The sequence below is a fragment of the Ochotona princeps genome, chromosome 29 (assembly GCF_030435755.1).
Source record: "Ochotona princeps isolate mOchPri1 chromosome 29, mOchPri1.hap1, whole genome shotgun sequence".
NCBI classification, from domain to species: Eukaryota; Metazoa; Chordata; class Mammalia; order Lagomorpha; family Ochotonidae; genus Ochotona; species Ochotona princeps.
Window position 1 is genome coordinate 4055562 of NC_080860.1, and position 26401 is coordinate 4081962.

The following is a 26401-nucleotide window of genomic DNA, read 5'->3' on the forward strand; positions in this document are numbered from 1 at the left end:
CCCTGCTACACAAAGCCTCTAATGTCTCCTTTACAAGAAACCTGGCAAAGCCAGTGCCAGGGGAGAGGGCGGTGGGAGGGAGCCCAGGGCGACCTGAGGGGATGTTGTCAGGTTTCCCCAGCTTTCTAAGGAAAACAGAAATCTGGGCTTATGTAGGGGGAGGGGAATCTCCCGTTTTCAAAGTCAGACCATGTAGGGGGCCAGTGAAGAATGTGCACACTTGAGTTGGGCAAACAGGCCCACTTATAACTCCTGCCTGGTCTCCCAGGAAGCTTAATTTAGGGCCCTGTCCCCCACTCTCCCATTCCAGAAAGAGCCATGCAGAGGGGGGGGGGGTCCGTCCTATAACCCCAGTCTGCAGGCACAGTGCTGAGGGCTGGGGTGGGAAGCCCCCAGAAGTACACCCAGACTGAGGCCCCTCAGCCCAGGGGCAGGGGCACCCTCCTGGCCCCAGACCACCAAAGGAGGCAGCAAAAGGCAAGATGAGGTGGACGGAGGTTCTCTGGGGACCCAAAGGGGCCCCATATGGCGGGGGGCTTACAGCAGAGGCAGGGCAGTCCCGGGCCCGGGACACAGCCAACAGCAGACTAGTGAGGCCCCACCCTGGAAGACTGACAGGCCACAGCCATGGGTGGCAAGGAGGCTGCAGAGCCCAGGGAAGCCAAAAGGCCCAGTATTAAATATGTCATAAATAGGAGGCTGGGGGTAACACTGCGCTGTCCCCAGCCAGGCAGTGTGGCCTCCCGGCCGAGGGAACAAGAAAGTCCAGTGAAGGTCATGGCTGCTTCATCTTGTTTCTGTTCTTCTGGAGTTTGGCATGCACGACTTTGAGTGTGGTCAGGAAGTTGCCCAGGAAGAGGACAAGGAAGGTGAGAGCCAGTACGAATACCTGGGAGGGCAGACGCAGTTGGCGGGCAGGCAAGCAGGAGGCAGGAAGAAGTGCAATGAGTCCCACGAGCTGAAGGGCCACCCCTGCCATCCTAAACCCTGAACCCCAATGTCACAGGGGGAAGGGTTCAGGACCCCCTCAGGGTCAGTGGCCCCTGGGGCTCCACGGCCTCCTGAGGAACTCGCTCCCAGGAGTCCTGGGGCAGCAGGGGCTAAGGACAGACTTCTGAGGCACATCCAGTGCTCCGCCCCTGGAATCCCCAGCCCCCACATGGGCGCACACACACCCCATACCTGCCATTCTCTGCATTCCTCATGGCTGGAGAGCTCGAACAGTGTCACAGCATTGTAGAGCTGCCAGAACTGGGTGTGGAGGGAGGAGGGAAGCCCTGCTCAGGTGCTGGCTGCCTCGAGACCCCCATGGGCAGCTGGGCCAAGACGCCAGCCCTCCCCAAAACAAGTCTGCAGGCATTTATGACTCGAGAGAGCCATTCCAGCCCCAGAAACCAACGGGGGCCAGGCTGGTGCTCGTGCAGAAGCCCAGGGGCCTCCCGCTCCCGGGGTCAGCCCAGACCAGGGGACTCACGTGGCCACAGAACAGGAATGGCAGCAGGAAGGTGAGGCCCCGCCACATCCAGGACTGGAACCCTTCTGTGGAGGGAGGAGTGGAGAGCCTGAGGGGCAGCTCTGAGTCCCAGGTGACTGTCCCCAGACACCACGCCACTGCCCAGTCATCCTCAGCTTGGTGTGTACACTCGCACATGCCCCAGGGCGCCTCTCCTAAAGACATGAGCCCACAGCAGAGGACATGCCCTGTCCCCAGCCCCAACCCCTTGCCCTGGGCCACCACAAACCAACAGGCTTGACGACACCACAGCTCAACTTTGCGTAGGAGTTGGCATTTTGTAAAGACGGTTGCATGCATCCTGCTAGTCCATGCTGGCAGAGTGGGACCTAGCTATGGAGCAGCTGGATGGCACAGTAGCCTAGCAGCTGATGTCCTCGCCTTGAACGCACTGGGATCCCATAGAGGCGCTAGTTCGTATACTGGCTGCTCCACTTCCCTTCCAGCTCCCTGCCTGTGGACTGGGAAAGCAGTTGAGGACGGCCCAAAGCCTTAGGACCCTGCACCTGTGTGGGAGACCTAGAAGAGGCTCCTGGCTTCAGATCAGCTCAGCTCCAGCCTTTGCGGCCACTTGGGGAGTGAACCAGCAAATGGAAGATTGTTCTCTCTATCTATTCTTTCTGTAAATCTGACTTTCCAATAAAAAAAAAAAAAAAGCCAACAGGGCAGAAGAGAGTCTTCCAAAAATGAGTTCTCCCTCTCAAATGTCTACCTTTAATCCACTTGGTTGGAAAAGTCAAGATAAGGTTTACAACAGATTTATGTGTGGATCGTAAAAGGACTTCAAAAAATGTGGGAAAATGGAATTAAGATAATTTTGGTGCAAAAAAAAAATTTTAAAATATTTATTTTTTTATTGGAAAGTCAGATATACAGAGAGGAGGAAAGACAGAGAGAAAGATCTTCTGTCTGATGATTCACTCCCCAAGTGGCCGCAACGGCTGGAGCTGCACCAATCCGAAGCCAGGAGCCAGGAACTTCTTCCGGGTCTCCCACAAGGGTGCAGGGTCCCAAGGCCCTGGGCCGTCCTCCACTGCTTTCCCAGGCCACAACCAGGGAGCTGGATGGGAAGTGGGTCCTGCTGGGATTAGAACCAGTGTTCCATCACGCCCTCCCCCAGAAAAAAAAAGAACCAGCGCCCATTTGGGATCCTGGTATGTGCAAGCTGCTAGGCTCCTGCGCTGAGCCCAGTGCACAAATATTTTGAGGGGCAGGTATTTAGCGCAGGAGTTGCAGTGCTGGCAGCACTTCTGCGACTGCAGCTCCAGGGCCTGGGAACTGGGTTCCTGCTCCCCGCAGGATTGGTCCCCGGTCCCAATGTTGAGCCCTGAACCACTAAAGGCATGTGGGAAGTCAACCAGTGAACGAGAGTCCTCTCGCCAACCACCCACGCCCGCACCTCTCAATTCAGAAACAAAACACCACAGACATGCATGTGGCTTTGTTACTGGCACCATGGTGTAGTACGCTGGGTCTCCACCTGCGGTGCTGGCATCCTATAGAGGTGCCCGTCTGTGTCCAGGATGCTGCACTTCCAATCCAGCTCCCTGCTTCTGGCATGACAAAGCAGCAGAGGATGGCCCAAGTCCCTGGGCCTCCATTCCTATATGGGAGGATCTGGAGAAACGCCTGGCTCCTGGCTCCTGGCTTTGAATTGGCTACTTGGGAAGTGAACCAGTGGAGATATCTCTCTCAGTAGCTCTGCCTTTTCAATACAAATAATTTAAAAAAGAAGAAGATGAGGACCTGCATGGCAGGCCTGGCATGCGGCAGCCTCATGTTTATCCTTGAAGCCGACTCCACAATGAATTTTGAACAGCCTGGCTGTGCCGTGGCCTGCATCTGGGGAAGTTCCTGCCCAGCCACACTCCCGTGGCCTTGCCAGCTACTCACCCACGGTGAGATCCAGGTGATTCCTCTCGCCCAGGGCACGCAGCCGGTACAGGCAGCCTCGCTGATAGTAATACTGTAGGAACTGGACACAGCCTGCAGGGGGAGCACAGCACTCAGACTCAGGGAACACCTGCTCTCAGACCCACAGGCACAGAACCCAGGCAGAAGGCAACTGGGCAACATCCCTTTCCCGTCCCCTGACAGAAAGGCATTTGAGTCTTACAGAGAACACAAAACCATACTGCAGGTACCTGAGGACCCATCTAAGCCCCAGCTAGGTTAGGAATTTCTGTTGTTTCCCATGCATGCAGTAGGTATTCTAACAGATGCTTGCAGGACCACAACATGTCCTGGTGCTGTGCACCTGACACAGCACAGACAACACATAACTTCCCAATGGCAAACAATGAGATACTTTCCAAAGGGCACACTTGGTCCCCCTTCTGATCTTGGGAAGGAGCAGGCAGTGGCTATGGCATGGGAGATGAAGACAGAGGTGCTCCTGCTGGGTGGGAACTACTCTTTTCTGGATTTCTGAGGTATCCCCACTGCCTTCTACTCATCCCAGAAGCAGAGGGGTCAACGGGAAAGTGGGGAGGGGAGCCTGCACAAGGCTGGGGAGGAGATACTCACTCTGAAAAATGGAAAATGCTAAAAACTGGTTCCGAAACTTCTGGTAGATTAGTCCGTTAGGCCTGCAAAGAAGTTGGAGACAGAGGTCAGGCTGGCACAGGGTCAGACTTCAGCCGAGAATCAGCCCCAGCCCGACTACTGTGAGCCAAGACTTGAAGGCGGACTGAGGCTAACGCGTCCTAGACCGGATCACACAACCACGGGGAAGCTGCACTATTTCCCCTCCCCCACCAGCCGCCGGCTGGGAGACTGCTAAATATTCCCCAGAAACAGCTTTGTGACTGGCCAGGCCCCTGATACACCCTCTGGCCTAGCTGTGAGTTTACGCTTCTCTGTCTGGCTCCCAAGTCAGCCCTGGAAGCCCCCCACCCAATCCCAAACTGGGTCCTCACTCCCACATTCCATCTTCACCCAGGGCTCCCGCTCCCAGGGAGCTCAGGGGACACTTACCAGGTCAGCATCACCCCAGACAGGAATGTGGAAACATAATGATGAGACACCCACCAGCCTTTGATTCTAGGGAGAATGAAACAGAAAGCTCAGGCCAGGAAACATGGGCCTCTGTTGACTTCCCAGCTCCGGCAGGTGGGCAGGAGTAGCTTTGTAGCAACCCCCACCCCATAGTGATGAGCAGACCAAGCCAGGCCCTGGCCCTTCTCCCTGTCCTGCAGAAGCGGAGCCTCACAAACTCCCTGCTGACAGCCCAGAGACCTGAACCCTCAGATCAGGTCCCTGCCCCACAACGCCTTTAATCTGCTCCTGCCCTGTCCCTGGCGCCAGTAGGTTGCAGGCTACTGCTGGACCTAAACTGCGGCACCTTACCACACAAGATCTTCAAAGGGAAAACTGTGCTAAGTGGGGGGACAACGGTGTCCCCGTGAGACCGGCAGGAGAGGTCAGGGCAGTGTGTACAGGGAAGGGGCCAGGTGAGGACAAGAGAGAAGCCAGCCATGCCAGCAGCCTGACCTTGGAGCTGGTGGCCTGCAGGACCGTGGGTGCCCAGCGTGGGTCATGCTGCCAGGCCAGCCTTGGTGCTCACTGCTCCTTGGGCCCCGAGGCTTCAGCCTGCCTGGACCCTGGCCCACAGCGTCACCAGTACCTCCTCCAATGCCTTCTCTGACCACCTGCTCTACGCAGCCCAAGAGCCTGGCCTGGGTCGCAGCCCTGGGCTTGCCGTCTGGGTGGTGCTCTCGGCCAAGTGAAAGCACAGATGGCTCTTCCCCATCTGTTACCTTTCCCCACTCGCAGGCAAACAGCACAAGTGCAGGGGCTGAAAGGATGACAGCAAATATCTGGGCAAAGGTCGACGGTGTGAGCCAATGGACACTAGCAGGGATCCTCACCCATAGACCAGCATTTCAAAACTACCACATCCCCCTGCGCAGAACCCTTGGAGCATGTGCCACATTGTGACCCTGGGTTGATATCAGGTGGCCTTTTTCCCATCCCCGGGTACTGGCATGGTTGAGACGCAGGGTATGTTCTATCCCCCCATCTCTCCCCTCCCCTGAGAAATGGGAAGGAGAAATAAAGTTTGGAAACAATGATCATGTCCACTTCTCCCTAACCCTAGATCCTTCCCACTCTGATTGATTATGGAAACATCATCTAAAATTTAAAAAGAGAGAGAGAGAGAGAGAGAGCAGGCGCTGTCTATGTGCCGTTCACCAGGGCACTTGAGCTGCGTGGGCCCAGGCCATGTGCTCAATGCACGAGCCGTGCGACACCCTGCACCAATACGAAGGCACTTCATACGGCCGTAAGGAGACGGGCCTGGTGGTGCAGCAGGTAGTCACCCACTGTCAGCCTCCAGGATCCCACATTTGAAGGAGTAGCTAGTACAGGGGGCAGCTGCTTTTTTTGCCAGCTTTGATGTCCTCAGCACAGAGGGGGCCGGAAAAGGACAAGATGTTCATCTCTGGGCCTGGTGCGGTGGCCTAGCAGCTAAATTCCTTGCCTTGCAGGCACTGAGATTCCATATGAGTGCCAATTCTAATCTCGGAGGCCCTGCTTCCCATCCAGCTCCCTGCTTGTGGTGTGGAAAGCAGTCGAGGACGGCCCAAAGCCTTGGGACTCTGCACCTGCCTGGGAGACTCGGAAGAGAATCTGGGCTCCTGGCTTCGGATCAGCTCAGCTCCGGCCGTTGCAGCCACTTGGGGAGTGAATCAATGGACAAAAGATCTTCCTCTCTGTCTCTCCTCCTCTCTGTACATCTGCCTTTCCAATGAAAATAAATTAATTTAAAAAAATGTCCATCTTTCTCAACCCACTATGCCCCGCCCCTACCTGCCTGTTGCAATCTCAGAGGACCTCAGACTCCAGTTTTCCAGTAGCAAAGGTCCCTGCACAGACCCTGAGATTTTTAGCTAAAAACAGCAACCGAGCCATCCCTGTGTCTGTAAAACCACACAGGAGCTTCCACATTCCTGTCTGGCTTCTCAAAGCCCCACCACTACCACCGAGAAATGCCCTGACACTGTCCAGGACTACCTGAGTCAAACGCAAGCTCAGGGCAGCAAGCTGGCCCAACGGCCAACTTTTTTTTTTTTTTTTTTAAAGATTTATTTTATTTTCATTACAAAGTCAGATATACTGAGAGGAGGAGAGATAGAGAGGAAGTGGAGCTGCCGGGATTAGAACCAGCGGCCATATGGGATCAAGGCGAGGACCTTAGCCACCAGGCCACGCTGCCGAGCCCCAACGGGCAACTTTTAATCTCACAGCAGCTTGCTGCGTCCAAGACCCAGCTCTGACAGATGCTGCCAGTCCACACATCCCGGCCATGTTGGCTGAGGCTAGAGATTGCTTCCTCCACACCCTGGTACGCACAAGCCCTCCTGACCATCTGCACAGCCCAGGGCCCCGGGCTGGGCCTGCACAGCCCATTTTTACGTAACATTTACTACGTGCTGTAAATCTGACACCATGGAGTCTGTCTCAAGATTCCCCTGGGCCCAACACATGGCCTAGCGGCTAAAATCCTCCCCTTGAACACACCGAGATCCCATATGGGCGCCCATATGGGATCTAATATGGTTCTAATCCCGGCAACTCCACTTCCCATCCAGCTCCCTGCTTGTGGCCTGGGAAAGCAGTCGAGGATGGCCCAAAGCCTTGGGACCCTGCACCCATATGGGAGACTCGGAAGAGTTTCCTGGTTCCCAGCTTTGGATCGGCGCAGCACCGGCCATTGCGGTCACTTAGGGAGTGAATCATTGGACGGAAGATCTTTCTCCTTGTCTCTCCTCCTCTCTGTATGTCTTTGTAATAAAAAATAATAATAAAAAAATATTTGAAAAGATTCCCCTGGCATCAGTGTGTGGCAGTGGCAGGCAGGAGAGGTGGGCAGGGGCACCCATCCCTGGGGTTGCTCATCTGGGCAGTAGCACGCTGGCCTACACAGCTAGGAGACAGGTAATAACGTTCTACGTGTCCCAAGCCTCCAGTCCGCCTCCCTGGTAGCACCTGCTGCTCCAATGGACAAAAGAGCCTCCCATGAAGAATAGGTGCTGTGGCATGGCTGGCATAGCTGACCCGGGTAGCCTGCAGCCCATACCAGCATGCCTGCAAGCAAGCCCCACCTCCGCTTCAGATCCAGCTTCCTGTTAAAATAAACCCAGGGAAGCAGTGCTTATGGTTCAAGTACTTGGGCTCCTGTGGCCCTCGTGTGAAACCTGGATAGAGTTCTCTGGCCTCCTCCTGGCATCAGCCTGGTCCAGTGTTGGCTGCTGTGGGCATCTGGGGAAAGGACCAGCAGATGGAAGCCCTATTTTGCTTTTAGTCACTCAGCTTTTCAAATAAGTCTTAGTGAGGCCGAAACAGGCCAGCCACACGCTGGAAGCATTTGTAGTTAGTTCGTCACTGTCTAGAGCCGCCGGTCAGGCCCCGGGCATCTTTCCTCCACGCAGAGCTGGGTTCCATTTTTGCCCCAGAGGCCAAGACCCTCTATGGACACCACCGCCCAGCTCCAGAGGTGGCCGGAGAGGCTGCCCAGTGAGAAAGGCAGAGTCCGCCCCGTTGGGGCCACTGTCCTCCCCCCAACCCCACCCCCAGCCTCATCTCCTCACTTGCTTTCTTGGCACAGCTTCCTCACTGTTCCCTGGTGAGGGACCAAGCTGGAGGACAAGGGCACAGAAACTCCCAGGATAAACTACCTCTGAGACGGAGCGAGTGGAGGATGAGTCACGAGCTCCAGCCCACCGCCCTGCCTCCCCCTACCACCAACCGCATTCCTTTAATCCTAAATCCCATCCAATCCTATTTTCCACCAGAAGACCTTATTTAAAAACCACTGGGTGCGTGGAGCCAGCATGGTGGTGTGTCCAGTTAATCCTCTGCCTCAGCGCCAGCATCCCATATGAGCATCAGTTCAAGTCCTGGCGGCTCCACTTCCCATCCAGCTCCCTGCTTGTGGCCTGGGAAAGCAGTTGAGGACAGCCCAAAGCCTTGGGACCCTGCACCCATGTGGGAGACCTAGAAGAGGATCTGGGTTCCTGGTTTCGGATCAGCACAAAACTGGCCATTGTGGCCACTTATAGAGTGAATCATTGTCTCTGTCTCTTCTCCTCTCTGTATATAAATCTGACTTTGCAAAAAAATAAATAAATCTTAAAAAAGGAAAAAATGCAGATTTAGACAGAGGAGAGAGAGAGAGAGAAAGATCTTCCATTTGCTAGTTCACTTTCCAAATAACCACAATAGCCGCACTGAGCCAATTCAAAGCCAGAAGCTTCTGGGTTTCCCACATGGGGTCAGGGCCCAAGGGTCTGGGCCATCCTCCGTTGTGTTCCCAGACCACAAACCAAGATGCAAGCACTAACATCCTATATGAACACCAGTTCATGTTCCGGCTGCTCCACTTCCCATCCAGCTCCCTGCCTGTGGCCTGGGGGAAGCAGTCGAGGACGGCCCAGGGCTTTAGGATCCTTTGCCCATGTGGGAGACCCGGGAGAATCTCCTGGCTCCTGGCTTTGGATCAGCTCACCTCCAGCTGCTGTAGCCATTTGGGGAGTGAACCAGAGAATGGTGGAAGAATTTTCTCCTCTTTGTAAATCTGCCTTTAAATAAAAATTTAAAATAAAATAAAAAAATAAAATAAAAATATAATCAAGTCAAACTAAGACCATGACTTATGTGGTAAGTGTGTCCACATCAGGGTTTCCCAAAGCCTGGGGTGGGCACCGCCCCCTTTGTTAGGATACCAATGGTACCCGTGGGTAGGCTGGGAATGAGGCAGCTTTGGGGTTCCCTTTCCATTGTCCTGAGGGGGTTAGAGAGGGTCTCTGTCCACTGCCAGGACGTCTTCAACACCTCTCAAGTTCACCTAACCCCTCCTTTTCCAGAATGAGAGACCCAGAGGCCTACCAACGTCACCCAGGGGGCCAATGGTTGCTGTCATGAACATGAAGACAGGAGAGTACTTTTACACGTTTTTATAGGACTCTGTCCTGCAACGGATGCTGGATTTTTTCCCCCATGGATGGTGGTTCCACACAGTTTCCTTTCTAAACAGATTTAAGCTTGAAGACAGTGAGGGACGACTAGAAGCAGGAGGCTATCTCATGCAGGTGGTAGCTGAAGGCGGCCACAATACCCACAATGCCCACCACGCCTGCCTGAGAAACACTAAGCCTTCCTAATGGCCTTCGGGCTAACGCTGCATCCCCAGAGACCCTGCAGCCTTCAGAGGCCAGCCCCAGCTCAATGCTGGTCCTCACCTCCCAGCTCTCCACACAGGGACTTGGCCTGCTAGATCAGTGGGCAAATAAGGCAGAAGGTGGCAAAGCAGCTGGGGGTTGGCAGCTGGCCCCAGTCCTGAGCCCACAGCTCCTGACCTTCCTCCTCAGTGCCCAGGAGGGAGGCAGTGAGTGAGCAAGCATGTGTGTGTGTTGGAGAGGCAGGGAGTGGGTGTTGGGGGTGGGGTGGTGGTGTGTGTATGTGTGTTGGAGAGGGAGAGATGAGCTTGGCAGGTGCTTCCTCAGGAAGTACAGCAGCAAGGTTCAAATGGACAAATTCCAAACAGGAACCAGTCCTGCAGACCCCAAAGCCTGCAGGGGCTGGTCAGCATCCTCACCGGGTCCCATCTCTTCTAACTGGGAAGGAGACCAAAAAACCATCCCAGGGCTTCCACACCTGTGACTAAGAGCCACGGGAACCTGAGTGGTGCCCAGATCCACAGAGGGTCATGGAACAACCCATAGAGGGCAGTCCTCAGTCCAGCCTCGGGCATCTTCCCTTGAAGGGTAGGTTTGACCCACAAGCTGCCATGGTCATCCACTCCCCTGCCATCTGCCCATGCAGGCCGGCCATTCTCACCTCCCAGACCCACTCATCCTTTTGGCTATTGTCCAGGATTCCTCTGGAAGCCATTCCCCACCCACACGTCAGCTTCGAGGCCATGAAGGAAGGCCATGGGGGCGGGAGGGAAGCTCAAGCCTGGCCAATTCCAGCAGTGCCTACTTTGGCAACAGTGACCAGGTCAGTGCCTGGACCCAGCAAGAGTGCTTGGGGGAAATGCCAGAAATGATGACATAAGCCTGGGACTGTCGGGTGGCCCTACATGGGGCCTGGAAACGAGGACGACTGACAGAAGGCGGAGGGGAGACATGGAGAAGCGCCAGGCACTATCTGGGCGCCTGAATTAAGCCTGACCTGAAGTCAGCACCAACGGGCAGGTTTTTGGACTTGAAAGACTTTGTGTTGCGTTACATGAATCACCCAACCAGGCGATACGGCACCTGCAGCATCAGCCATGCCTGCTACCTCCCCAGTCTGCCTCCCACCAGCACCTGGCATCGTCACGGTGCCAGGCCCCCAGTCACCTGGAGCCATTGCTGATGAGAATGCTCTCCCGGATGGTGAGGGTGCAATAATACCAGACCAGCAGGAAGTTGAACACTTCATCCGTCACCCTGGGGAGAAGAAACAGCCCCGGGGCGGGGGGAGCAGATATGAGACATGGACAGGCCGTGGGCAGCCCACAGAGTGCTGAGGGAGCCTGGCCCCCAGGGAGGTCTTCCCAGGTCCCCTGGACTTTGCAGTTGAACTCCCACTGCAGGCCAAGCCCCAGCCAAAATTTCCTTCCTTCCCTCTAAGTGTTTCCTGGGCCACGTGACTGTTTTGGTGGGCAGAATGGTGACACAGGCTTGGAAGGAGGGAGAGTTGGCACTCTGTCCACAGTGTGAGCTTCTGGAGGGGCTCGGGGAGAGGCCTGGAGACTGACAGCGCCTCCAAAGCACTGCCACACTCCTGGATGTGGCCCCCAGCTGGAATGGCCCTAGAAGAGTCTAGGGCGGCGGGGAGCCTGCAATGTGACTAGCGGCAGCGACAGAAGACCCCGCAGCAGCAGGTACAGAGGGTGCATGCCCCAGGCTGCTCTGCGGGGGGAGTGAAGGGCAGTGTCTGGAAGCACGAGCAGTTCAGCCTTACATTCCCCACCGAGCCCCGGCTAGGGCACCACACGTGAGTGAGTCATCCCTGCCTAGTGGGGACCCGCATCACCACATGGGGTAGAGCTCAGAGCGCTGCCGAGACCACTGACCGCTTCAGAATCCAGGGATGCCACAGGTTCAACATTAAGGTCCTCTGGACTCCAACGGGAATGCGCGGTCACTCATGGGAGTGAACTTGCAGCTCCTCCCCACAGGGAGACCCAGCAGTGAGTCACGGGCCCTGGGCATTGTCCACCGGCCTCTTGCCAGCAAAGACAGGGGTCGAAGTCCCTGGTTCCAGCTCCTGCCCCAGCCTCACTCGGAGTGTGAGCCTTCTGCAGCCAGTGCAGGAAAGGGGACACATGTGGCTCAAAGCCACACACCTTCACCCCTCTATAGCATAAGGGCAGGCTCCTCTTGGGGCTGGGGCGGATCTGTTTCCTGCCTCGCACAGCTTCTGGAGAGGCCTCCAGCCATCCTCAGCTCATGTCCGTCCCTGCGGCCTCTGCTTTTGGAGCTCTGCCCTTCTCTTGCCCTGTGATGACCACAGGTCTTCCTGGACAACCCAGGCTCATCTCAGGCTCTCCCATCCTTAACCCGATCACATCCATCACGTCGCTTGATCCTTGGAGGGCAGTAACTCCACAGCTGCTGAGGACGAGCACAGATACTTCTGAGGACCCCTGCCTGCTCTGGTGCATGGGGCCGGGGCCAGGGCCAGCTGCTGCAGAGCTGCCCCACTGCAGCCATTCTGCCAAGACAGTGGGCTAGACTTGCGAGTGACCCTAAGGGACTGGCCCTTAGGGCAGGTACACAGGCCACAAGCAGCATGGCTGCCTGGCTCCCATGTGCCAGAACCTGCCCCATTCCTGGAGCGCCTGGGGGCTATCTCAGGCCAACAAAGCCCACCTGGCTCGTTCCAGAGGCAGAGCGAAGAAGGAATAGCCCTCGACTTTCTGAGTGGAGGAGAAGGACCCCAGCTCCTTTGCCCTTCCAGTAGGGTCACTCTGAGACGTCCTGAGCTACCCTATGGGGCATCAATGTGCTCCCACGGCCTACAGGATCACTTCTTCCTGCCTGACACCCCCGTCAGGGTTACTTGGAGACCACCTCCCACATAAACAACTGGTACCCAAATGCCTGTCCTGAGAGAGAACTAAGCCAAGAGTGCCTCCCGTCTTACAGCTGAGGCCACTGAGGTTCAGAGAAGGGACACCGTTCCAGAGGATGTAGCCGGCAAGCACTGGCAGGTACCTGACGGTCCCAGCCCCGGGCTAACTGTGACCCCCCTCGTGCCCCTGTCACAGAGGGCAGAGGATGATCCTGGCCTGAGAGAAGCTTCAAATGCTCCAGCTGCCTCCCAAAGACCCCTGAGGGCCGGGCAGCAGAGGCAGAACAGGGTGAGGACAAGAGGTGTCCTCAAGGTCACACAGCCCAGGAGGGCAGAGCTGGACCCTAATCCACAGCTCAGAGGGACGTTGCTAAGGAAGGTGGTGGCAAACGCCCTGATACCCCAGAGGATCCCTCCCAGCCCCACTCCCGGGGCCCTGGTTACCGGTAGTGCAGGACAAATCGACAGGCCACGGCACCCAGGAGCAGGATGATGGTCAGGTAGAGCTTGAACTTCTCGTACTCGTCCTTGTAGGCAAATCTGCCGTGACAGACACCCCAGAGCAGGCAGTGACGGCTCCTGTCTGGAAGGGGGACCCTCAGCCCCCCAACCCCACGGGGTCCAGCCCTCCCAACCCAAGGACGGCCTGGCTTTATCGGTGCTGACCATGCTGCCAGCTCCCAGCTTAGAGCTAAGGATGGCCGGGGCACCCACAGGGTCTCCTCCTACCACCTCGGCCAACTCCAGCAGCAAGGTCTGACTGCACCTAGACACGGGCAGAGGGAGGCTGCCCTTTTCCCTCGAGTAGTGCAAGTGATAAGGGTTGGGAAACTGCCCCGTGTGGCCATCACCCACCCCCAGGAAGGCCAGAACCCACAGTCCTGGCTGCCCCAGCTCCCCTGAGGCGAAAGAGCAGGCAGTCTACAGGCTTGGGCACCTCGGGCGTGGGCACACATACTTGGCCTGGTTGCTGAGAAGGGTCACGTTCACATTTCCGAGGACCAAGTTCAAGTATAGCCTGGAAGGAAAGACCAATGAGCACAGGCACTGCCCAGAAACTCTTCCAAGCTGACGAGTACACACTGAGCGCTGGACCTGAGTGGCCAAGCTCAGCCAGCCAGCCAGCAGGGCCACAGCAGCTGGGTCAGCCTGGAGATCACACTGCCCAGCCTCCCTTGCAGCTGGTGGGGACATGTGACCAAGTGACGTGAAGCCACAGGTATCAGGTTGATTTAAACGGGACTCTTTAAAATGAAGCCAGAACATTCACAACTACACATGCCTGAAGCGTAAAACATGAATTTAAAGCCTGTACCTGCAATGCCAGGATCCCATATGAGCACCAGTCCAAGTTCCAGATGCTCCACTTCCCATCCAGCTCCCTGCCAATGTGCCAAGGAAAGCAGAGGAAGGCAGCCTGAGTGCTTGGGCCCCACACCCACAGAGCGAGACCCGGATGGCGCTCCAGGACCCCAGATTCAGTCTGGCCCTGACCTGCTTGTTGTGGCCATTTAGGGGAGCAAACCAGAGATGGAAGATTTATTCTCTAAGACTTATTTTAATTGGAAAGGCAAATTTACAGAGAGAAGGAGAGACAAAAAGGTCCTCCATTCACTGGGTCAGTCTCCAAATGGCCAAAACAGCCAGAGCCAAGGCAATCCAAAGCCATGAGCCAGGAGCTTCTTCCAGGTCTCCCACACCAGTGCAGGGTCCCAAGGCGTTGGGCTGTCCTCTACCGCTTTCCCAGGCCACAGGCAGGGAGCTGAGTGGGAATCCGAACAGCCAGGATATGAACCAGTACTCCTAAGGGGTGCTGATGCTCACAGGCAAGTGATTAGCCAATTGAGCCATTGGGCCAGTCCCATTCTCTCCTCTTTATCTCGGCAAGTCTTCCAAACAAATAAATCTGAAAACACACACATGAATGCTCACATATTTACACTGTTCACCAATACCTAGATCAAAGAAAGAAATATTTGCAGCCTTAGGAGAGCTCCTATGGGCCCCTGCCCAAGCCACTAGCGTTCACCAAGGGCACCACTGCCTGGTTTTCTATCTTTGGACAGAATATGGTCTATTTTTGAGGGGAGAAACGGGAAGATCTGCTCCTTCGAAATGTAGAGAAACACAAAGAGTAACCTTCCACCTGCTAGCTCACTCCCACAAATGGCTGCAACAGCCAGAGCGGGACAAGCCCAAGCCAGAAGCCAGAGACTCCATCTGGTCTCCGACCTCGGGAGCAGGGCCCAGGAACTTGGGTCATCACCTGCTCTTTCCCAGGGGTAGCAGCAGGGAGCTGGATCCGGGGTGAAGCAGGTGAAACCCAACCTACTACTGTGATGCGGGGGTGCTGGTTCTGCAAGCAGATGCTTAGCGTGTGGCACAATACTGGCCCCCAGTATGCTTGACCTTCACACAAAAGTACAGAGTGCGTGGTCTCGTACCTGGCTCCATCACAATAATTTTTTTTTAAATAATAAAAATAAAAAGTTTTTTGGGGGCCCAGCGCAATAGCGTAGTGGTTAAAGTCCTCACCTTGAACACGCCAGGATCCCATATGGGTGTTGGTTATAATACCAGCGGCACCACTTCCCATCCAGCTCCCTGCTTGTGGCCTGGGAAAGCAGTTGAAGACGGCCCAAAGCCTTGGGACCCTGCATCCATGTGGGAGACCCGGAAGAGCTCCTGGCTCATGGCTTCAGATTGGCTCAGCTTCAGCCGTTGCGGCTGCTTGGGGAGTGAACCGTCAGATGGAAGATATTTCTAACTGTCTCTCCTCCTCTCTGTATAACTGCCTTTCCAATAAAAATAAATACATTAAATATATGTGTGTGTGTGTGTATGTGTTAACCTTAAAAAAATTCTTAAAAATTTTTTTTTGTTTATGTGTTTGAAAGGCAACGTTACAGAAAGAGAGCAAATGACAAAGAAAAAAGAAAACAAGAGACGGAAAATTTTCATCCCATTGGTTCGCTCCCCCAGAGCTGGGTTCATCTAAAGCCAGGAGCGTCCTCCTGGTCTCCTGTGCAGGTGCAGGGGCCCAAGTACCCAGGCCTTCTGCTGCTCTCCCAGGCACATTAGCAGGGAGCTGGATTGGAAGTGGAGCAGTCTGGACTTGAACTGGTGCCCATGACATGCCAGTGCTTCAGTTGGCAGCTTAACCCACTCCGCCACAGTGCTGACTCCCCTAACAGGCATTATGCGTGAACTTTCTGGAGCTGCCTTTACGACTTTTCACCGTGAGCTTTTTGATGACTGTTCTAGCACTGCACCTTCAGATTCCTCTGACCGCCACCTCCTGCCTCCCCTGCACCTGCCCTGGGTGCCCATCCATCCACTCTGCCTCCCCTGCTCCTGCCCTGGGTGCCCATCCATCCACTCTGCCTCCTCTGCACCTGCCCTGGGTGCCCATCCATCCATTCTGCCTCCCCTGCACCTGCCCTGGGTGCCCATCCATCCACTCTGCCTCCTCTGCACCTGCCCTGGGTGCCCATCCATCCACTCTGCCTCCCCACTTTGATCTCACACTTACAAATGAGGCCACGCAACAATGGTCTCTGCATCTGCCTCATGGGCTTCAGTCCTGTTTTCAATCGAGACATAATTCACACACAACATAATGACTTTCATTATTTACAGTGTTGTGCAATCATCACCATGATCCAATTCCAAAACATTCCCAATCCAGCAGTGGTCACGCCCCATTATCCCTCCACCCACCCAGCCCTTGGCAACTGCAGTTTGGTCTGCACAGATCTCTCTGTAGACAATACCCATCGTCCATTCTGAGGCCTTCTGGGTCAGTTCCTTCTGCTCTGAGCGCTCTGCTCTGCATCTGTGGCAGGACTGACATGCAATGCCCTGGCATTCACCCAGGAGAGAGGTTCTGAATCCTGGCCTAGCCAGCATGGGCACACAGCTTCCCTAGGAAGTGGCAGTTTTTATAAGAAGGAAATGGCTTGGAGCTCCAGGCTAAGCTGTCATTTGTGACACTAGCATCCCACATCAGAACAGCCACTGTGAGCCCTGGCTGCCCTGCTGCCAATCCAACTCCCCGTTAGTACACATGGGAAGCAACAAACAGTGGCCCAAATCCCTGGGTTCCTGCCACCCATAGAGGACCCCCACGTAAGAATGGCAGGCTCTTGGCTACAGCCTTGCCCAAGCATGGCTTTTATGGTCCTCTGAGAAGTGAACTAGTGGATGGAAAATCTGTCTCTCTCTCTCTCATTTTTATAAATGAGTATATCAACAAACCCCTTTGCAGAAATGGTAGGGAGCAGTCAGCTTTGTGGCCTAACATATAAAGCCATGATGCCAACATGCCATATGGGCACTTGTTCGAGTCCCAGCTCCTCCACTTACGACACAGTTTGCTGCTGGCGTACCTGGGAGAGCAGCAGCGGACTGGCCCTTGCAGCTGTGTGGGAGACCCAGAACAACCTCCTGGCTCCCAGCTTTGGACTGGCACAGTTCTGGCTGTTGCGACCATTTGGGGAGTGAACCAGCAGAAGAAAGATCTCTGTAACTCCCCTTCTGTGTGTGTGTGTAAATCTTTCAAATAAAATAAGTAAATCTTTTAAAAAGGGGGGGGTGGGAGAGGGGGAATCTGTCCCAGGCTCGCTCCCCTTCCCGAGGACCTAGAGGTGGAAAGCATTTTGGTCTAGATGACACAGCTCCCCAGAAAGGCAGGCTGGGGGAGAGTCAGATGGCAGGACTGTGAGCCCCAAGGGAAGCTCTGGAGCCCCCACTCCTGGCCCCCTCACCTTGACACTGGGCCTTGTGACAGAGCTGCAGCCCTCCCTGCTCAGCAGCTGCAGCCCAACAGCAAACAGGGAGAAACCAGGACAAACAGGTCAAAATACAATAGAGCTGAGCCGATGCTGTGGGGTAACAGGACTGCCACCCACCAGCAACCCAAATGGGTACCAGTTCACGTCCTGGCTGCTCCATTTCCAATCCAGCTCCCTACTAATGTGCCTGGGAAAGCAACTAAAGATGGCTCAAGTGCTTGGGGTCCTGCATCTACATGGGAGACACAAAGAAGCTCCGGGATCCTGGGGCTTCGGCCTGGTTCAGCCCTATGCATGGCAGCTATTTCAGGAGTTAATCAGCAGATGGAAGATCTCTCCATCTCTCCTCCTCTCTCTAATCATACTTTTCAAATAATTCTATCACATATATAACAGGGCTGTCAACCCTCCTCTGTCCTATTCATGGTGGGCCTCGGACCGAGAGCCAGGCCAGACAAGGAAACACGGCTAGGAGGAGCTATATGCAGAACAGGGCAGCAGGGGAAGGCAGGGACTCAAGGGAGAAGATCGGCAGCACAGGCTCGGGAGGCAGAGCTGGAGCCGTTCTGGCCGGAGTCACCCTGACCAGGACTTCTCACAGCAGCTCTGTGCTGATAAAACAGAGGACATCATGGCTGGGCACACAGCTGTCACCCAGCCATGGGACAACACCTTCCCTCTTGAGACCCCACACACGGGTGGCAGGGCCAGTTCCTCCAAAGCCCTCCTGAAAACGTCTCTGCCACCTGTTGAAAAATGAGGTCTCCTCCAGGGCTCAGGGAAGAGCTGGCGCAGACACGGCCCCCTCCTTTCTTCCTGCCGCACTCTCCTCTTCCCTCTCTCCACCCAGCCCACCCCCTGCCCGCTCTAGCTCTCCCTTGAGCCCCTGCAGGGAGCTGGAAGGGCCGGGGCTTAGGGATCTCACCCGTTCTTCTTGGGTAGGTAGGCCTCCATGTCGAAGAAGACATTCTGTCTCTCCTTGATGTTGGCACTCATCTGCTGGACCAGCTGCGCCTCCTCCTGACTGGCATGGTGCTTGTACCTGGAGTCAGAGGAGCAGACGCAATGGCTTGGGTGGCTCAAGGGTCCAGGTGCCCGGGGCCCTGCCCTCCTGCCCCGTGTCTGTCCCTCAGAGGGTGGTGTGGCTCCCTGACAGCCAGTTGACCTCCGGCCTGTCTTCCAAACCTGAAAACGGCAGCAACATCCCCCACCTGATCTGTCAGGTAGGTACAGTGTACAGCACCTAGAACGTCGGCGACCCATGCCAACTGGTTCGACTATATTTCTTCTTGCTACCATGAAAGGAATAAGCTGAGAACTGTGGACAGGGCAAAGAGCCCCAGCCAATACAAGCAGCCACTTGTCCAAGTCTGAGAATTACTCTTTGGTGATACTGACTCAATACCAGAAAAACCATGGAACCCTTGGAACCCCGGAACGGGAGGGACCCTTTCTTTGTCTAGCCCCCGCCCCCCATCTCAGGCCAATCTTGCAGCGGGGTGCTTTTCAACGGCAGCCCAGGGCCAGGGTCGGGAGATGTTCTGGTCACTCCACAAGGTGGGGGCTTGGCTCACAAACCACGGACCACCCCCAACTACCTGACAGGGCCTACACAGTGCAGGGGGGCAACCTCCCTCGACTGGCAGTCACAGGCGGCCTGTGGCCTGACATCAAGAAGATATGTTTTTCTCAAGAACAGCGCTGTGTTCACGGGCAGCCACCTACACTCCCTAGTCCATGACAAGGAACCCAACAGGGTATCTCCCGTCTTCCCATGAAGGATGATGGCTGCCCAGACCAGAGGCTGGAGGAACTCAGGAACTGAACTAATTCACCAGCTCGAATCTGTCTCCACCAGGGGTGCCAGAGTGGGAGAGTCCCCCTATAAGCCTCATGTCCCCAGGCCATCTTCTGCTTCCCTGGCCAGCAAGGCAGCACCCAGAAAACCTGTTTTCATCCTCTCCCCCTCCCCCCAAACGTCTACTGACAGCTCATGGCATGGCCCCATCCACACAGAGTCTCAGTGACTGGCTCACAGGTGGGCATGTGACCAGTTCCAGCCAGTAAGGACCACACCCAGGATTTCGGTTATAGGAACGGACAGCGGAAATCCTCCTGTGCTCAGTCAGCTAGGCCACGGGCTATAAGGATGAGGAATCAAGCCCAACACTACTGATGGCCATCTGGGGTGGGGAGGGAAAGAGGGGGCAGCAGCTGAGAGGGACACAGTCCTGGGGGAGGCAGGTAACACGTTATGACCTTGAGATCCAAGGACACCTGAAGTTAATTTCCGACCCCCCCACACTGGGATTTCCATCCTGGGCCTCAGCCGGCGCCTCAGCCGCGGCCCCACCTACCTCTGCAGAGTGTGCTTCAGGTCCTTGAGGCGCTTCTTCTGCTTGCTGATGGAGCCACTGCACGAGGCCTGCAGGGCCGTCAGCTCCTCCAGCTTCTGCCGGTAGACCCGGTGTGTCTCCTGTGCCCGGAGGAGCAGACATGGGGCGGGGAGAGCAAGAACAGGTTACTCTTCATGGACTGCTGTGGGAAGTGGCGGGGAGGCCAGAGGTCACTGTGAGGCACAGAGAACAATCCAGCTACTGAGGACGTGGCCTGACGTCAGGGAAGGCAGTATGACCAGCAACGGCCACTTCTCCCATCTAGCTTCCGTTCCTTCCTATAGGTACACCCAACCAACAGACCACAGGGTTTGGACAGAATTGAAGTCTGCACCCCAAGGCGAGTCACGTAACCCATGTCTGGCCAATCAATCCCCTTAGATTCCCTGGAAACAGGGTTCAGGGGTTCAGAGGTTCAGAGGTGGACACATGGTCCTGATTGGCCCAATGAGAGCTAGTCCTGGGGTATAGCTGGACCCATTGGTTTAGAGAAGTTCTTACTTCCCTGCAGCTTGCCAGCCTAGTAGAAGGGACACATGGGACAATCTGCTCAAGAAGCAATTAAACTGGAAAACAGAATTGATGCGGGGAGTGGGGTATAAAAGGGACAGAATGGGCCCCAGCGCAATAGTCTAGTGGCTAAAGTCCTCGCCTTGCATGCACAGGGATCCCATATGGGCACCAGTTTGCTTGAGGAGTGAATCAGTGGATAGAAGATCTTTCTCTCCTTATCTCCGTCTCTCTGTATATCTGCCTTTCCAGTAAAAATAAATAAATCTTAAAAAAAAAAAAGGGTGAGGGGAGAGCAGAATGCTCATAGCGCCATTTCAGTCCTTGGGTTTGATCAAGTCTGAATGTGACACTACCTAGCTCTTTAGGTGATGTAAACTAGCAAATTCCTTGTACTTCACGTTTACGTTGAGCTTCTGACCATGGTGACAGAGAGCGTTCCTGCCCAGTTCACTACTCCTTGTCCTCTACAGCCACCCTCTAGAGCAGACACAGGAACTACTGTGGGTGTGTTCCCTCTGGGCCCAGTAGCCTGTGCACTAGGGAGACACCCACAGCCTCAGCAGCATGCCTGCGCTGGAGCCCAGCTCCCTGCTAAGGCGCGCTGGGAGGCAGCTGGAGACATGCTTGAGTCACTGTCCACAATGGAGACCCAGGTTGAATTCCCGGCTCCCGACTCCCGCCCGGCCCAGCCCTGTCTGTTACAAGCATCTGGAGGGTGAACCAGTATGTAAGAGAACTCTTTTGGCCTGCATGTCTGTCAATCTACTTTTCAAAGAAAACACTTTTTAAGAGTGCAGGCTCTGGAGTCCAGCGTGGTGGCGTAGTGGCTGAAGTTCTCGACTTGAATGCACTGGCATCCCATATGGGTGCTGGTTCTAATCGCAGCAGCCCGGCTTCCCATCCAGCTCCCTGCTTGTGGTCTGGGAAAGCAGTTGAGGATGGCCCAAAGCCTTGGGAACGTGCACCTGTATGGGAGACCTGGAAGAGCTCCAGCTCCTGGCTTTGGATCGACGCAGCACCAGCCATTGTAGTCACTTGGGGAATGAATCACTGGACGGAAGATATTTCTGTTTCTCCTCCTCTCTATATATCTGCCTTTTCAATAAAAATAAATAAATATTTAAAAAAAAAAAAGAGTGCAGGCTAGGGCCTGGTACAATGGCTCAATGGCTAAATTTTTAACCTTACAAGTGCTAGGATCCTGTATGGGCACCAGTTTGTGTCCTGGCTGCTCCACTTCCCATCCAGCTCCCAGCTTGTGGCCTGGAGAAGCAGTTGAGAACAGCCCAACGCCCTGGGGTCCTGACCCATGTAAGAGAAGCGGAAGAAGCTCCTGGCTCCTGGCTTTGGATCGGCTCAGCTCTGGTCCTTGGGGCCATGTGGGGCGTGAACCAGCGGATGAAAGATCTTCCTCTCTGTCTCTCCTTCCCTCCATAAATCTGATCTGCTTTTCCAATAAAAATAAAATAAATCTTTTTTTTAAAGATTTATTCATTTTTTATTACAAAGTCAGATATACATAGAGGAGGAGAGACAGAGAAGAAGATCTTCCATCTGATGATTCACTCTCCAAGTGAGCGCAACGGGCCAGTGCGCGCCGATCCGAAGCCGGGAACCAGGAACCTCTTCCAGGTCTCCACGTGGGTACAGGGTCCCAAAGCTTTGGGCCGTCCTCGACTGCTTTCCCAGGCCACAAGCAGGGAGCTGGATGGGAAGTGGAGCAGCCGGGATTAGAACCAGCGCCCATATGGGATCCCAGCGTGTTCAAGACGAGGACTTTAGCCGCCAGGCCACGCTGCCCAGCCCAAAATAAAATAAATCTTAAAAAACAAAATGCAGGCTAGCTATTGTGACCATGTCTTCCCTGATGTTTCCTTGTGAGAGGATTCTGACCAAGCGCCGGGGCGGGGCTTGCACACAAAGGAAGCCACAGCCACAGCACCTCCTGTCTGGGGCACAGGGCGGGATTTGGTGCCAGTGATGCAGACTTGGTAAAGGCCATCTACCTGCTTCCTCCAGCCTCTCAGGAACAATCAAGTTTCCATTTGTAACTAAAAGTATCTGTCCAGGAGGCTGTGTTTTAATCACTTCTGAATTCTTCAGGGCCAAAAAGCCCTTTATGGTCAACAAAGATCTGATGGGTATTCAGAGAACTTTCCAGAATGGATGGGGAGGACAGGAGAAGAGGGATCCTTGACTGATGACAGCCTCTGCCCTCAGAAGGCCCAGGAGAAAAAGGGTCGGCACCTCGGCCTGGCCCTTGGGGGCACCAGGCCGGAGCAGGGAGATCCAATCCCAGGGGCCAGGTGTTCGCCGGGCCCAGTTTGAATATTTAATGTCACAGGCAAAACGTGAAGACATCATCCTTGTTAAAAATTCAAACAGTATGGCTTCAGCCCAAGTTAGCTTTCACTCTGAGAGGACCTGAAGAAGTTTGTGGAAAATGGAATTGAAAGGTAAGTGTTTTTTGCTGAAAAAAAAAAATGTGAGTGGGATAGCTACGCTTCACAAGGATGTAGCCTGAAATTCTATCACAGATCAGCTAATCGGTTTTCTAAGTTGTATTTGTTTAATTTGTAATGCACACTGACAGAAAGGAAGATATAGGAGAGAGACTCTCCTACCCGTGTTCGCAAAAAGCCACAACAGCCACACGTGAGCCAGGCCGAAGCCAGGCGCCCGGCTCCAACTCAGTCTCCCAAAGGGCTGGCAGGGACCCAAACCCTGGAGCCACCACCTGCTGCTTCCCAGGCATCCCCAGGAGCGGTTTACCCCACTGTGTCGCTATCCCACTACACTCTCCAGAAAGCCCTGGGAGTCAGGTAGCAGGTAACTCACTGCACTGCAACACCAGTCTCTCCAACTTTTGGGAGTACCCTCATGTGACCTCGTAAACCCCATCCTGCCTTCTCCCCACTCCCCAGAAGTAATTACTGTTACCAATTACTCTTCTGGACTCCCTTCTATATATTCTTTCAGATTGCATTCAATGTATCTTACTTCACTACAAAAGTCAACTTAGCCTCCACTGTAGCACTGGGCAACCCATATGGGTGCCCACTGAGTCCCGGCTGCTCCTCTTCCACTCCAGTTCCCTGCTAGTGCATCTGGGAAACAGCATGAGTGCTTGGGCACAAACACCCACGTGGAAGACCTGGAAGATGTTCTAAACTCCTGGCTCCTGGCTTCAGATTAGCCCAGCTCCAGCCGTTGGCACCATTTGGGAAGTGAATCAACGGATGGAAAATCTAACTCTCCAACTCTGCCATTCAAATAAAAAAGAAAGATTTTTTCTTTTTAAAAAAGAAAACCTTATTGAGGTATAACTGATACACCAAAAATTGGCATACAAAAAGCTGCATATACTTCATGAGCAATTGAAACAGTGGGTTTGAAGTACCTACTCATACCACCGTTAACATAATCTACACCAGAAACCTATCTTCACCCACCACAGGCTTCTTCCTTCTACCCTCTCTTTGTGTGATAAGAACATTCAACAGAAGATGCACACTCCAAGTACAGCAATGCTAACTACAGGCACCACACTGCGCAACAGACCTCCAGGCCATCCTAGCCTGCGTCCCCTGCACTGATAACCTCCACACCCTCTTCATATTTCCATACTCTACACACACACACACACACGTTTACATATATATATATATATATATATATATATATATATATATATATATATATATATCTCCTGTTCGCAAATGCAATGGTCCCTAAGGCTTATTTTTCTTTGCTTCCTTGCAGGAACAGGACTCTGCCAAGCTACTGCTCAGTCACCCCCTCCATATGACACCTCCCAGCCACCCTTGCAGCTAGGCACAGTGTCATGACTCAGAGTAACAGAGCTTCCCACTGGGAAGGCACTCCCAATCTGCCACCTCTCCTTTAGCACACCGACAGGCGAGGTCTCTGCTCCTTCCTTGGCTCCAGGGAGGTCCTGACCCATGCAGATGGGAAGGTCACAGCACACAGAAGTCACAGCAGGCCACGCACCTTCGGCCTCCTTTGCTGGATACTCATACCTGCAGTGGGAAGTCCAACTACCTGGAGGTTTTCAGGCTGCACAGGAAAGCGTCCCGTGTGGGCCCTCCAATGGGCAGTCCCAATGGCACACCTCTCCCTGTCATGCCAGTGCAGGCACCAGATGTGTGCACCAAAATACCCCCAAAGGACTCCAGCTTCAGCCACAGACATCATCGAGAGCGGCAGAGCCCCGACCCCAGCACCCACCAGTATTCAGCATCAGCTGCTGTTCTATGCAGCAACGGAGGAGCCCAGACCACAACCCCCTCTGGGCTGTCCCATAAGGAAAAAAAGTGATCTCATTGAAGCCAGACTATGCCAGGGTCCCCGTGATGGCATCAGAATTTATTCCCTGCAGCACACACCTCACGGTCCACGCCACGGGCGTACAAGTCGCTGAATTACCCCCACTCCATAGCTGGACCTTCAGCTCCTGGTCTCTGCCGGCAAGCAGCCATGCAACATGGAACAACACCCTGGTGTCATGGCTCTGGATACCCATACACACCTCTCCCGGCAAGGGTCTCTCTGGAGAAAGAGAGTGGTGTTGACGGGTGAGAGGGCACAACTGCTTTCAGCTTAAAGGGAGCCCCGCAGAGCGGCTATACCAGTGGACCCTGCCCGCCCGCAGCACAGGACAGCTGCCCACACCTCACCAACACTCCTGGCCCTCAATATGTCTAGTTCCCCACACACACACCGCCCTGGGCTCTCTTCTAATGTCACACCAGCAATATTCTCTGCTCAAAGCATCAGACTGGGTAAGTATGGAATGACCATGAACCTTCCCATAATTTTCCACTGCGTAATAGGAGGTGGAGGGAACTGCCTGTACAGTTCTCTGTCAGCCTGCCACCAACCAGGGGACAACCATCCAGGGGGCCACACACCCCTGATTCACTCAGTGTCTGGAAAATTCAGGATATGTGGGGTTCCAGAAATCAAAATCAAAGACCCATGCATAACACATTCTCCCCTGGGGACGCAGTTCAGCCAAACCTGCCGGACTTCCCCCACCCCACGCCAGTTTCACAAACAGAAGGAAAGGTTATGGGTTCAGTTCTGGGAGCCCCTCCCCCACCACTCTCACTTCTTACTGTGCTAACGCTTACACTTTCAGGGCAGCAGGCAGTAGCACTGGGCATGGCTGTGCTGTTGTACCACCAAGCCCACCATCCATCTCCAGAACGCACATCTTCCCAAGGTAAAACCAAGAATGCCCGAAACAGTATCACTCCCTGCCTCTCCCTCCCTCCCGGCCAGCAACCCCGCTCTATTTTCTGTCTCTCTGACTCTAGGTAAGTCAAACCAGAAAACTATCCCATGTGTCTTTCTGTGATTGGCTCATTCAGTACTTCACACATTCAAGCTTCATCTGTACTGGAGCAGGTGTCAGAACCTCCTTCCTTTTGAAAGCTCAATAATACACTAACGTCCGGCTCAACCACACTCTAGATTGCTTCCACCTTCGGCTAACCACGCTGCTATAAACATGGGTGGCTGTATAAACATCTTTTCAAAACAACGCTTCCCAGTGTTTTTTTTTTAAAAGATTTATTCATTTTATTACAGCCAAATATACACAGAGGAGGAGAGACAGAGAGGAAGATCTTCCATCTGATGATTCACTCCCCAAGTGAGCCGCAACGGGCCGGTGCGCGCCGATCTGAAGCCAGGAACCTGGAACCTCTTCCGGGTCTCCCACACGGGTGCAGGGTCCCAATGCATTGGGCCGTCCTCAACTGCTTTCCCAGGCCACAAGCAGGGAGCTGGATGGGAAGTGGAGCTGCCGGGATTAGAACCGGCACCCATATGGGATCCCGGCATGTTCAAGGTGAGGACTTTAGCAGCTAGGCCACGCCGCCGGGCCCGCTTCCCAATGTTTTAAGGAGAGATCCAGGAGGAGGACTGTTGGGCCAAATGGTACTTTCAGGCACAACTCTTTATTTTGTTTTAATGTACTAGTGTTTCTTTCATATTTTTATTTTTTTTTAAAGATTGTGTGGGCCCGGCACAATGGCCTAGTGGCTAAATCCTTGCCTTGCAACCACTGGGATCCCATACAGATACTAGTTCAT

At 54.4% G+C, this 26401-nt stretch overlaps 1 protein-coding gene across 2 annotated transcripts in view; it reads right to left on the reverse strand.

Annotated features, from left to right (window-relative positions):
* Nucleotides 1-336: 336 nt before the first annotated feature.
* The window catches only part of TMEM120B (transmembrane protein 120B), a 39413-nt gene continuing 13348 nt past the window's right edge, over nt 337-26401 (reverse strand). For both annotated transcript variants that reach the window (XM_004595321.2, XM_058656624.1), the window contains exons 2-12: nt 19731-19849; nt 18299-18415; nt 13539-13598; nt 13025-13120; nt 10861-10950; nt 4490-4555; nt 4040-4101; nt 3407-3499; nt 1475-1539; nt 1183-1251; nt 337-889 (exon numbers count right to left, since the gene is read on the reverse strand). In XM_004595321.2, the coding sequence (XP_004595378.2) occupies nt 776-889; nt 1183-1251; nt 1475-1539; nt 3407-3499; nt 4040-4101; nt 4490-4555; nt 10861-10950; nt 13025-13120; nt 13539-13598; nt 18299-18415; nt 19731-19849 (951 nt within the window). In that variant the 3' untranslated portion in view covers nt 337-775. The remainder of the gene's footprint in view (nt 890-1182; nt 1252-1474; nt 1540-3406; nt 3500-4039; nt 4102-4489; nt 4556-10860; nt 10951-13024; nt 13121-13538; nt 13599-18298; nt 18416-19730; nt 19850-26401) is intronic.